This window comes from Sander lucioperca, chromosome 14, assembly GCF_008315115.2.
Source record: "Sander lucioperca isolate FBNREF2018 chromosome 14, SLUC_FBN_1.2, whole genome shotgun sequence".
Taxonomy (NCBI): domain Eukaryota; kingdom Metazoa; phylum Chordata; class Actinopteri; order Perciformes; family Percidae; genus Sander; species Sander lucioperca.
In genome coordinates, this window is record NC_050186.1 from 1136842 (window position 1) to 1150842 (window position 14001).

Sequence of the window (14001 nt, forward strand, 5' to 3'; positions counted from 1 at the left end):
ATTACATACAGTCTATGGTTTCACCTCATTATTTGAAGTTATGTTCATGTTGAACATGAAAATCTGACATTAGAACATTGTAGATATGACAGAAAATACGGAAAAACATAATATGTCCCCTTTAATAGTTTCCATTGTTTATGTATTTCTTTAACTGGTGCAAATAAATGAAACTCAAGCGCTACAATTCAAAAAATATTAAGTTTTATTGTTCTTTTTTTATCCCTGCAGATTAAAGGTTTCACACATCATATTTAAACATTTAAAAACGTGCAACAAGAGGCTAAAACGTGTGACTTTATTGCCCAGAATTCCTAAAAACTGACACAAACACAACTTTAAAAATAAATGCAGAATGTTAAATTACAAACGGTTTCACTGACCAACATGAACACATCTCTGAGGCCATGCAAACACAACCAACACGTTCGCAAGTAAAAAGATTTAGGAACATTTAGGAACATTTCATCCATTTTAGTTTCACGCCGACTGATTTCTCCATGCTGAAAATGTGTTAAAACTACTTCACTTGCTGCAGAATCTGTTGTAACGGTGGGTGTGTGTCTGCGTGTGTGTCTGCGTGTGTGTGTGTGTGTGTGTGTGTGTGTGTGTGTGTGTGTGTGTGTCTGTGCCGTGCGAGTAAAACTTCATCTGCAACAACAAGGACGCCATCCTGGTCTTTGGGAAACACAGATTGATTAATAAGTGGATTATGTTCTGGATGGATGGATTACTTATTGGGTCTGGAAACATGTGGATCAGTATTTCCCAAAAAGCCAGAGATGACGTCCTCAAATGTCTGTCCCAGAAGAGAGAAGAAACTACAACATATTCACATTTAACAAGCTGACATCACATAAACAATGACTCAAACTGATTAATGGATTATCAGAGCACTTGGAGATTAATTTAAGAATTGATACAACTAATCCATTCATCTTTGCAGCTGTAATCGACAATGTAGGTAGTGGTTGGTTGCAGTTGAACATTCAGCTGTCTAGGAAATCATTTGCGTGATCAAACAACGTCCAGATCTCCGTGATTCGTGCAGCTTTCGTCCAGATCTTTTTGCATCCAGAGCAGCTTTACTAAAAGTTGTCGAGTCTGCAGGTGCGTGATCTGTCCGGACAACATTTGGGGCGCGTTCAGCCCTGACGAAACGTTTGTTTGAACTGACACGCAGGTGCGTTGGACAACCTGCTGTGTGTGCAAATCCAGTTTACAGACACCGTTTTCACAATGTTCAGAGGAAACATGCCCCTCAACCCGGAAACCGTAGCAACACGGCGAACGCTGTTTTGAGACTTAACGTGCCAGCGTACACCCTGTGTTTGGTGTTTTAAGCCCCCAACGTCGCCTTCCAGGCAGCGCGGCAATGGTTATGTTTAGGGTTAAGGTTAGCTGCCTGGAAGGCGACGTTGGGGGCTTAAAACACCATCGAGCTGCACACCCTGCTCCATGTTCAGTAGTAGGGGCCGGTGTTCTCGTATCCCGCGTAACTCGGCCAATCAGGGAAGAGCCCGTGTGAGCAGGTGGGGCTGCCGTACCGCTCCAAATGAATTCCAAAGTCCGCGGCGTCTGGGCGCCGGCTGGTCTTGGCCGAGGCCCAGACGATGCAGTAGTTGCCCCCCTGGTTGCTGTCCCAGTACTCCCGCCCCGCCACCGTGTAACAGACGGCGAACTCCATGCGCTGCCACGGTGCCAGCCGCTCGGGCACAGCTACGCTGAAGGAAAAGGTGTCGCTGTGCATGCTGGGATATGCGTCCTTCATGTACTCGCAGTCCACGTCGGCGTGGCTCTGCCAGCCGTCGGACGTCAAGCGCAGCTTCACGCTCTTCTCGAAGGAAATGTTTCGGACTTTGACGGTCCCCGCCAGCACCTTCTCCCTCAGCACGCACTGCTCCAGGCACACGTAGTCCGCCTCCAGGCGCTGGCGGAAGAGCAGGTAGTCGGAGGACGGCTGAGCGAAGTCCAGCGCCAGTTTGTTGTCCTGTTGGGCTGCCAGGGACACAGCGGAGCAGAGCATCGACTGGACGTTCAGAGGAATGTCGATGGGATCGTCGAACTGAGAGAAGAGCTTGACTCTGGTCAGAGACAGGCCGCGGTGGTCGGCGAACGTCACCTGCTTCTTGGCAGGGCTGCTCCATGATGGAAGACAAAATAATCATTATTAAAACATGATTACTCCATTGACTTTTGGAAAAGATGTTGCAATTATTGGAGTTTAAAAACAGTGAAACAAATAAGAGTGAAAAACACCTTCAACAAATACATTTCCCTTCATACTTTTCATTCAGAACACGAGTTAGAATAGAGAAGAATAGAGATGGATAAAGACCGAAGAGTCACGACGAGACAAAATGGTTTATTGTTCCTTTTTTCCAACGTGACATCATGACTTTGCGTAAACATACACGCCACGTTATCTGTATCACGTCTACGCTGTATACAGCAGACGGGTTGCAGACTGATCTCAATAAGTGGCGTATGTATGACACGCCAATTGGTATGCCATTTTGGCGTGTTATCAAGATGCGTACTCACTTTTCGGACGGTTGGGTTTAGGAAAACAATAACGGGGTTGGGTTCAGGAAACGTGACACGTGGGACCCGACCCCCGGTCTCCTGGTGAAAGTCCTGTGTTTGACCCATCCTCCCCCCCCGACCAACCTCCCTACGCAGATTTTCTCTCTTTCATACTACTCGCTACGGCGTCAATTCACACACAATCACAAGGTAATGTAAGTCAATGGAGGCCAAACGGCGTTGATAAACACGCTAAAAAGCGAGTATGCGTCTTGATAACACGCCAATAATGGCATACGAATTGGCGTGTCATACATACGCCACTTCATGACATCAGTCTGGTTTTTCACAATGTTTTGACAATGTTTTTCGTCTATATTCAACATCAAAAACAATTTACTGATCAATAGAAAATATATTTAAAACTAGAAAACGTTACACTTCATATCGTGTTGTATTCCTAAGACTTGGTCCTGACTTTGAGAACCGCTGGTATGAATCCAAACCATAATCCCAGTTAAATGTGTAGACGAATGAATGAATTGCACAGCCCTACTTCTTGGTCTTCCTGGAGTCTTCCCTGGAGGACGGCGCGTCCTCAGGCTCCGTCTGGTCCATAACGGGCGAAGGTTCGAAACTCAGGCAGGAGTTGAGAGACGGTTGGCATGTTTTAGTAGACGTCTGGTAGATGAACTCCTCTTTGGACAGGTACCGAGGTAACGCCATGTCGATCGGCATCGCGGACTCGGAAGGAAACACTGAGAGAGAGAGAGAGAGAGAGAGAGAGAGAGAGAGAGAGAGAGAGAGAGAAAGAGAAAGAGAAAGAGAGAGAGAGAATGAGAATGAGAAGTTAGGGAGTTTTAAAAAGGAGAACTTCAGTATTTTTCCAACCCTATTTTCCATGTTTTTGTGTTAAAAAAACAATCTTTAAAATGGGTCCAGTATTGAGCGTGCACAACGAGGAACTTGAAGCTCTCCACTCCCTCTAACTTCATCAGCAAATATCATCATCTTCATCATCATCATCATCATCATCATCATCATCATCATCATCATTACTACTACTACTACTGTGGTGCTGGATATGGCCTTTTCCGTCTATGTCCCCATCATTGGCAATTTTAGACCCTTTTAATAAAATATAATAAAAAACTAATTAATTTTTTTTTTTTTAATTCTGAAATCAGTTTTAGTGCTTCAACCTCAGAGTTTGAGAACGTGTCTGTTAGTGCCAGAGGACAAACGATTACAGGTTCAAAGGGCTTGAAACAGGTGCAATTAACAGAAACGTAGCTTTGGCCAATTATGTTCATTGTTATCCAGTGAAAATACTGGTTTAGCGGGGGGGGTTAACACTTTTGCAAGTGTCACCTTCTCATTAGGGGCTGAGCCCCCCTGAAGGTCTGATGCAAGACTGGGTCAGACTCCCCTACAGGGAGGATTTTACAAAATGGTGCTCCAACAAAAACCTGGACTTAAACTCCACAAAAACTAAAAGGAGGCAATTGTGGATTTCAGAAGATCCAAGAGCACCGAGCACTCTGCCCTCTACGTTCACAGGGAGAAGGTAGAGGGAGGGGAGAGCTGCTCCGCCTCTCGGCTGACCTCACACACATCTCCCATCAGGTGGGGGGAGGCCCAACACAGGCTTCCTCAGGAAGCTGAGGCATGCTCACCTCCCTCAACACCTGCTGACCAACTTCGTCACTATCGGTCAGCCATAGTCAGTCCCTCCAGAAAAACGTGATTATGCGATCCCATAATTCAATGCATAATCAGCCAAAGTCTGCATATTTATGCGGGGGCCGCATTTTTTCAAATACGCCGCACTTTCGCTGCATAAATTGCCAATTTCCGCACAAAATATGCGGGGCTTGCATGATTTCATAATCCCCGCATTTTCGTTGCAAAAAAGTCCCATATATCTTAGCAGAAAGCTGAAAAATGTTGCGTTTACTTCACACAAGAGCAGCCATTTTCCCCTGTTGCCATGGGAACGTTATGAAGTGACGTAATTACACGACGTGAACGTCATCGAAAAGCTGCAAACCCCACCCACGGTATCGGTGCCTATGTTCCTGACCTGCTGCTGCACGATCGGTTCTCAAGCTGCACAGAAAACAGGAAGGACCTGCAGCAGCTGGTGAAGGCAGCAGCGTGCGTCAGCGCGACAACACCACCCCCCCGTCAGAGACATCTATACTGCCGACTCCAAAAGAAAGCCTGCTGTATCATTAAGGAACCCCCCCCCCTCACCCTGGACATCACCTGTTCTCCCCCCTGCCCTCTGGAAAAAAGATCCAGGACAATCAGATCCAGAACCAACAGACCATCTCCTTCCTCTATAAACACCTGTGTGCAATAGACCCCCGAAAACTGGAAGTGCAATAACCTCACGTATGTACTAAGTTCAATTCAGTTTATATATAAAAGAGGACTTTTAATAAAACGCATGATTTCACATGGGTTAAAAATGCCAGAATTAGCCAAAAAGGCTATTTTTCATCTGTAGTCCCCTGACCTCGAGGTTAAAAAAAGGCTTTTTAAAATACAAACAAGAAGACAACAAGCAAAGCTAAACTTAATCGCACAAAATATCACAAAAGCAGAAAGATTAGCAACAAAACTAACAGAACACTGCATGTGTTCTGTTAAATTAGTGCTGAGTCTGACGTGAATATGTATTGACCATCCACTGTTTTAGCTGCTTAGTAAAAGACGTGTATGTGTTTAATTGACTGAATTCCACTCTGTTGACCCTCTGATTGACCAGGCTGACTGACGGAATAACACAGCCTCCTCTTGCAACATGACAGGCGTGTTATCTGCACGCATTTTGAGCGCCGTATACAACGGACGGGTTGGGTTTAGGAAAAGAAGAACCGGTTGGGTTTAGGAAACGTGACACGCGGGACAACACCTCAATGGAGGCCAAACGGCGTTGATAAACACGCTAAAAAGCGAGTATGCGTCTTGATAACACGCCAATAATGGCATACCAATTGGCGTGTCGTACATACGCCTTTGCGTGAGATCAGCCTGCCTCTTGAAGAACTTTGGCAGCAGAATAACACAGCCTCCTCTTGAGGATCCGCTTGTGACTCCAACAGTATCTGATCTACTGTTGATGTAGGCAACAAGTAGGGGTGGAGCTAGCTTGTGAGAAGGGCTGCACAATTAATCGCAATTTTATCGAAATCGCAATATGGACTAGTGCACTATCCAAATCGCAGAGGAGGCGCAATATGTGTCAGACCGTTCTGAATGAAGTAGTGTGGCGCTGCAGAGACATTCTGGTCTACACATCCTCTCCTACAGACTACAGAAAGCATGTTTGTTTGGTACAGATGCTCGCAAAAAAAGAAAAGAAAATCACACTATAATCATTCTAATTTTTCAAGATTCAATATTAGTCAATGAAAATGAGAATAATGATACAAACATGATCATTCCCTTCAATATCGTGAGTCATATTAGCCTGGTGAGAGCGTCCTGATCTGGCGAGCTCCAGTTTTCCACTCCCAGATCAGTCTGGCATCTTCAGACAGAGAAGATTTGGAGCCGTTCGCCAAAGATCGACCAATCAGCGTTGGTTTGGAGGCGGGTTTAGGTGTGACGCAACGAGAAGCGACTGTTCAGTCTAAACAACGTGGCGGCTTCCACGGATGAGATGAGCGTAGCTTTTACGCAAGTTTTATCTGAATTAGTTGAGAGCTTAGAGTTTGATCTGATTGGTTGATTTGGCCCGTCTATCACCAACATAGGTGGTGATAGACAGATGGTTTATCCAATCAGCTAACCAGGATTTTCGCCCCTTCCCAAAAGTTCTCCAACAGAAAGTTCCCAGATGGATATGCCCAGCAGCTTAAAAGCGAAGATGGAAGTGATGGAAGAGCTTAGTTTGTTTTTTATCTAACGTGTTGATGGCGTGTTTGTGTAGTGATTTGAGTGGTTTCAGTGTGCTGTGGTTGGCCTGGGACCAGACCTGATGGAATAAACTAAATGTGCAATATTTAACTTGATTTTGCACACCTCTACCACCACCTGCAGCCATCTTACACTACTGACTCCAAGTAAGTAAGTAAGTAAGTAATGGCGTTTATCCATTACATGGTACCTGCTCGACTCACCTCTACTCGCCTCGACACATTGTGCGTCCGTTTTCCGTTGCAGATTTTAGTCCCGCCTCAGCGTGGCTGGTCGTCTTATGCTGGCTCAACGCACACACCAGCGCACAAGTATAACATCAGGCCACTTAGGCTTGTTTTACAGTTCTGTGGAGGCTCCACGCAGAGCTTTCTCTGTAGCCTGTGTAAATGGCCTGATGTTTATACTTGTGCCCTGGTGTGTGCGTCGAGCCAGCATGTGTGTGTGTAGTTAGGCTACGGCGAAAGCTCTGCTGGAGCCTCCACAGAACTGTAAACACGCGGCGCCGCAGTAAACTGCCGTGACCTAACGTACACACACACAGAACGTGGAAGGTGTGTTGATGCCAGAAGACATTTAGTTTCTAAAGAAGCTGGAGGCAGCAAAATACACACAGCTGGCTAAACTGTTTAAAAATAGCGGGTTTGTTCAGGACACCCCCGTCTGTCTCTTTCACGTCACCTTTTCGGCTCGCCTCAGCTCGCTGGGAACCTCGACTGAGGAGGTACTAAAAAAAGTACCTGTTAGCAGGTACCAGGGACTTATTTTCGTAATGGAAAACCAAAAAAGGCGAGTAGAGTCGAGGCGAACTGGTACCATGTAGTCGAAAAGCGCCATGAGTAAGTAAGTAAGTAGTAAGATTTCGGTGGGAACGGTGGGTACGGGTACTTATCAGATTTCGCTCAAGCTCAATTTAGTTAAAAAAAATAAAGTTCATAACACATAATTCTTGGGCGACAGATGCCAACAAATCCACAAAATCTCTACTGTCCCTTCATACAGGGCCGCTCTGCTGCTGCGCTGGCTACACGCTCCTCTGTTCACCACCCTGCCTGTCTAATGCTTAATCTAAAGGCTTTCTTCTTCATAAAACGTGTCGGACATCACATTTTTGTATACATTTTTAATTCATTTTATATTAGTAAGCTACAGGAGAGCGTCTTTCAAAACATGACCTGCGCATAAGAGAAAAAAAAATGAATGCGTCATTGTACCCAGCACATTTCAAACCAAACTGACACCCATGTTTATGTTTATATGCACTTTTTACAGATAAAAAAAATCACAAAGTGCTTCACAATAAATTGGAATATGATCAATAGAAGACATAAGAATACAAGGAAAACCCAAGTACATAGAATCAGCCAGCCATAACAAACTAGAACTAACTAACTAACTAACTAACTAGAAGCCTGTATGAAGAAAGTCTTAAGCTGCTTTTTGAAAAGAACGAGCGGAGTTTGAACAGGGTATAGAGGGCGAAGTGCATTCCACCGCCTGGGTGCCACTGTTTGAAAATATCCATCCTGTCTGGTTTTAAAATGAGTGTGTGGGGGATGGGTGTGGGAACCCCCTAACAACATGTGAGCTCTGACCTCAGACTCTGGGAAGAAGTGGAGCACCACCTCATCGTGTTCATTATCTTGAACGCTATATTTGACTATTTAAAATTTTATATTTCTGCTCGTCTGTGACTTAACTGTCATATTGAGAGCTGCTAAACTGTGTTTTGTTGTTGAAAACAATGACATAAAGATCTATTCTATTCTAAAAGTGTTCTGATCAGTGGTGTAGTCTACGTGGACTACGCAGTAGACCCACTAAGAAAGCTCCAGGATTTCCATATACCCACTTAAAAATGTCCAATGACACGTAGCAACATACTTTCTATTATATTTTTGACATATTTTGAATTGTCATGTGTTTTTTTTCTTTGCATAGGCTGAATAAAAAGGTATTTCAGCTGGGAATTAGTGCATAAAAGTATCAAAATGCAGGAAATTAAGTAAGAAATTAATTTGACGCTCCAAGTTTCCGCTCCAAGTTTCCCTGGGGGAGGACACCCAGACCCCCCCTAAAGTCCCATTCTGGCCCATACATACACATACACAGTACAGTATACCCACTACAATACATTAGACTACACCATTGGTTCTGATCAAGAAAAGCTAACCTGATGGGGACGTAGATAGAAAAGGTCATCCAGCTGGCAGTTTATAAATCAGAACAGAGGTTATCTGTCAACTAGGGGGGGGGGGGTATGGTTGGTCTTTACAACGGGTCAGCTGTCACTTCTACAGATTTTTACAGTCAGGCAGAGTGACCAATCTAACACTGACAGTTCACTGTTGGGAATGTTAAACTGGGTATTTCAACAGCCTATAGTCTCAAAACTACGGCTGCACGATAGGAGGAAAATATGAGATATGCAATGACGTGGAATATCGCGATAACGATATTAATTGCGACAAATAAACAGATATTAAAGGGTGCTCAATTCTGCTGCTCTTTGTCAGAATCAGAATCAGAATGTGTTCTGCAATTTGTGTGTTCTGCAATTTACAACAAATCGCTTGTTGAATTTAAAACAAATTAAGGAAATCATTGCCAACATTTTTTCATTGAACAAACTGAACATTGAACTCAATACAAAAGACACCACTTAGCCACTATACCTGCCATTGCCACTAGATGTCAGAGGATTGATGCCACTCAGCTGATCTCGACAGTCAAATTTAAATTCTTGTTCAGAACCGCACCCTGCTAGCCCCCATGAAAGCCCTGATAGTACGTGTCCGTATGTTTTCACAGATGGGATCACTCTGAGTCCGACCCATTCATCCACTCCAACTGATGTGTGACGGGAGAGAATGGACGCCTTTGTTGTGTGGGACTAAATAAGTACGGTGGCTGAAAGGTGCAAACGCACTGCAACTTAATGAAAACACGTAAATACACACAACACAAGCAAATTAAGGAAACATCTTCTTGTGTGCTTTTCTTTTTGCATCGTTTCTGTATTTGTGGCGCGTTTGCTAAATGCTGCATGTGTTGTCAAATTTATGAAGATGTTTTCCTTAATTTGCTTGTGTTTTGTCTATTTGCGCGTTTCATTAAGTTGCTGTGCGTTTACCCCTGTCGGCCACCGTAAATAAGTGTTCTGATCAAGAAAAGCTAAAATGATGGTAACGTAGACCGAAAAGGCCATATCCAGTGTAAAAAAAACAAGAGAAAATAATTCCCAAAATTTCATGTAGGCCTACATTCAGTGGTGTAGTCTACGTGGTACGCAGTAGACCCACTAAGAAAGCTCCAGGATTTCCATATACCAACTTAAAAATGCCCAATGACACGCAACAACATACTTTCCATTATATTTTTTATATATTTTTAAATTGTCATCTGTGTTTTTCTTCTTCACATAGGCTAAATAAAAGGTTTTTCCACCGTAAATTGGTGAATGAAAGTTATCTGAATGCAGAAAATGAAGTCGTTGATGCACAAAACTTCCCTGGGGGAGGTCAGCCAGACCACCCACTATGATAATCCCCCTCTCCCCCAAAGGCAGATTCTGGCCCATATATATAGGCCAACAGTACAGTATACCCACAACAATACATTAGACTACACCACTGCCCTTAATTCACCCATTTACATGTGGTCATATGCTGGCTCTACAAACGCTAAAAGTCCTGATTATTTACATGGAGTCTGGTGGAGATATGCTGGCTCTATACACGCTTAAAGTCCTGATTATTTACATGGAGTCTGGTGGAAATATGCTGGCTCTATACACGCTAAAAGTACTGATTATTTACATGGAGTCTGGTGGAAATATGCTGGCTCTATACACGCTAAAAGTCCTGATTATTTACATGGAGTCTGGTGGAAATGTGCTGGCTCTATACACGCTTAAAATCCTGATTATTTACATGGAGTCTGGTGGAAATATGCTGGCTCTATACACGCTAAAAGTCCTAATTATTTACATGGAGTCTGGTGGAGATATGCTGGCTCTATACACGCTAAAAGTCCTGATTATTTACATGGAGTCTGGTGGGTTTGGTGATGGTGATTTCGGGGCTGTTTCATGTTAAACTAAAAGGATCTTACTCTTTAACTAAAAGGTCTATCTCTGTAGGGATCCTTTCATAATGTTATCAGACACTTAGAATAATAATCTGAGTCTGTCAGCGGCAACAACAGAACGTTTAGTGGTACTGTATATGTGCGCCTGCTCTACCCACTGAGCCAACCCGGCCACACTGGGCCTACATTTAATTGTCTAATGCTTCCACAAGTACTAACCAAGGAATATAGAAAGGAAACCCATGTAAACGGTACTGCTTTTTAAATTAAAAAACGGCAGCTTGCCCGTTTGGTTTTCGCCATGAAAAAACGATGTACGGCAGCTGACCCCTGACCCCTCCCCCTCTCCTTCTCCCTCCCACCTCAGCTGAAGGACAACCGACCCAGATATATGATATATAGCCCAGATATGGGATATATAGCCTAGACATATGATATATAGCCCAGATATGTGATATATAGCCTAGACATATGATATATAGCCCAGATATGGGATATTTAGCCTAGATGTATAAACTACCGACAGGTAGTCACACTGCGGTGCCTTGCCGGCGGGTCTCGGAGAGAGCCATAGATGGCCTGCCAGCTGATGGACACCTCTCTGCCGACCGGCAGGCTGTCGCCACTGATGACACTCGGAGGATCTCGGAGGATCTCGGCCCTAATGAAAAATCCACCTGAATGCATGAATGAAATGACGTGTACAAACTCACCTGGAAGAGGTAGTAAGTTAAGGACAGCTACCTGGAGGTTGGTTATCTTGCAGCAGCAGCTCCTGGTTCTCCGTTACCGTGACTTAGCAGCTCTACTGTTGCGATAAATCATCTTTTTTTTTGGGGGGGGGGAGTTAATCACCGTGCTGGTCGCGAGCTCCTCTCCTCGGTCCTCCCATTGTGACCAAACCTGCTGCACTCATATGTCTTGACTGGCGTTTTCAGAAGCCGCACAAGGGTTCACGTGAACACCTGTGCGCAGCCAATCAGAGACCTCTTTGACGGAGTGATCGGCGGCTCAGCTGGGGGCGTGACCCGGCATGAACCGGCATGAACCCGCATGAACCCCTCTGTCAGGCTGGGATGTATGGAGGCTCATTGGTGTCAAAAATGTGTGACCGACTTAGCATTTACATGGAGTCTGGTGGAGATATGCTGGCTCTATACACGCTAAAAGTCCTGATTATTTACATGGAGTTTGGTGGGTTTAATCAGTGGTGTAGTCTACGTGGTACGCAGTATACCCACTAAGAAAGCTCCAGGATTTCCATATACCCACTTAAAAATGTCCAATGACACACAACAACATACTTTCCATTATATTTTTGATATATTTTGAATTGTCATCTGTGTTTTTCTTCTTCGCATAGGCTAAATAAAGGTATTTCCACCGTAAATTGGTGAATAAAAGTGTATCAGAATGCAGGAAATTAAGTCGTTGACACTCAAAATGATAATCCCCCCCCCTCCCCCAAAGGCAAACAGTACAGTATACCCACTACAATACATTAGACTACACCATTGTCCTTATTTCACCCATTTACATGTGGAAATATGCTGGCTCCATACATGCTAAAAGTCCTGATTATTTACATGGATACGTGTATAGAGCCAGCATATTTCCACCAGACTCCATGTAAATAATCACTACTTTTAGCGTGTATAGAGCCAGCATATTTCCACCAGACTCCATGTAAATAATCACTACTTTTAGCGTGTATAGAGCCAGCATATTTCCACATGTAAATGGGTGAATTAAGGGCAGTGGTGGAGTCTAATGTATTGTAGTGGGTATACTGTACTGTTGGCCTATATATAAGGGCTTAGAAAACTTTAATGTCCCCTAGAGGCAATTAGTTGTACAGTACAGGCATATTGACACATAATCCACAACACAAACATTGAACCAGACATCTACAGCACTATTTATCTAACACATAACATACACACATCAATAAATAGAATAAAGTAAAAAGGAGTATGTTGCACTTCCCTAACAGGCCTAATGTCATAAATAAATGAAACTACTGCACAGTACTTCACATATATTCCTCCTCCAGTCATACCCCTCCCCACATCTTCTTACATGGACACAGAGACAGGAGTCACTGCTCAGTATAACGCTCCATGTTTAGCAGCATGATGACCTGATGACCTGAGAGGCCCAAACGGTGCTACGCACGCCGCTGAAACACTCGAGATGTTTTTAGCTCCCAAGCCTCGGAGAGATTCACGGACGACACTTTCAAATTATAACGCCCATATTTAATGCTGTCTTTTTTTAAACACTATCCTTGCACTGCTATAGTTTTTATATTCCTATGTCTACATTATTCTCTTATATTGTCCATATTTAATGCTGGTCTCTTGACTTTATCCTTGCACTATTGGACTTATTTGCACTATACCACCATGACACACCCTCTCATAGAGCACCTCACCATGCAGACACACACACACACACACACACACACACACACACACACACACACATAGACTCTCATAGAGCACCTTATCATGCAGACTGAACCACAGGGTCAGTCCCTGCCCTGTCACAGCAAGCCTCTCATGTTTATACATCTCTTAGTACATTCATGTGGATTTTTTATTTAGTATCTTTTCTTTTACTGCACTGTAAACCCGAATGTTCAAAGTAATTAAATAGATTAAGTGGGGTATACTCAAAATTTTAGAAAAAGTTATACTAACTTAATTTTGTCAAGTTGGTGTAACATGTTCTTCATTTTTGAGTATTGTTAACTAATAATTTTTGATTAAATGGAACTATTTTGTGTATAAGTAAGCATAACTTAAAAACATAACTTAAGTGCAACTTAATAGAATTAAGTAATTACATACTAAGAATGATAAAGTCCTGTTATTTCTATTGTTTCAAATAGGGTGATTTAAAAAAAAAACTTAATTTATATAGCACATGTTAAAATACAATAAAATCTCAAAGTGCTTCACCAAATAAGTAAAATTGATCATAATAAATAAATTGCAATCAGCAAATGGTCTGAAATGCATTAGACATTAGTGGAAGACAACATGTATTTATTTTATTTATTTTTTGTATTTTTAAAACAGTAACAATTTGATTGAGGCAAATGGTCTGAAATCATTAGACATTAGTGGAGGACAAAATGTATTTATTTTTTGCATTTTTATTGTCATCAATTTAATGTTGCTTATATATTTTTTATTTTTATTTAAGTGTTGAGCAGCTGCAGGGATCATTTTTTATGCCGAGTTAATCTCTGATTCAACCTGCGAAGCAGAAGGTGGCGCTAATATGCATACTACCTTCCTTACCGCTCTTTGGAAAAAAACAGAAGAAGAAAAGTTTGAACAACGCAGCAAGGCGGGAAGCAACAGACAGTAGGCTTGCAGAAGTTACTACCTAAGCAGCAGCAATCAGCCTCACTGGACTTACTGTAAGTTTTGAATGTTAATATTCATTCAC

General features: G+C 43.0%; 1 protein-coding gene across 4 annotated transcripts; it reads right to left on the reverse strand.

Moving 5' to 3' along the window:
* Positions 1-186: 186 nt before the first annotated feature.
* Positions 187-11485, reverse strand: ppp1r3b (protein phosphatase 1, regulatory subunit 3B). Of its 4 annotated transcripts, none has more exons than XM_031319185.2 (3): positions 11256-11485; positions 3083-3284; positions 187-2141 (listed from the first exon to the last, which is right to left on the reverse strand). In XM_031319185.2, the coding sequence occupies exons 2-3, from the start codon at positions 3262-3264 to the stop codon at positions 1463-1465; spliced, it is 861 nt and encodes a 286-aa protein (XP_031175045.1). In that variant the 5' UTR covers positions 3265-3284; positions 11256-11485; the 3' UTR covers positions 187-1462. The 4 variants fall into 4 exon arrangements, with proteins under 4 accessions (XP_031175045.1, XP_035847099.1, XP_035847100.1 ...); XM_035991206.1 differs by having other exon boundaries at positions 3083-3288; positions 11261-11484; XM_035991207.1 differs by having other exon boundaries at positions 192-2138; positions 3083-3288; positions 11261-11482.
* Positions 11486-14001: the final 2516 nt, after the last annotated feature.

Coding starts and splice junctions, on each gene's coding strand:
- ppp1r3b (XM_031319185.2), bottom strand. CDS start 3,264: ATGCCGATCGACATGGCGTTACCTCGGTACCTGTCCAAAGAGGAGTTC. Junction 2,142..3,082: donor GACTCCAGGAAGACCAAGAA/GTAGGGCTGTGC, acceptor TCCATCATGGAG/CAGCCCTGCCAAGAAGCAGG.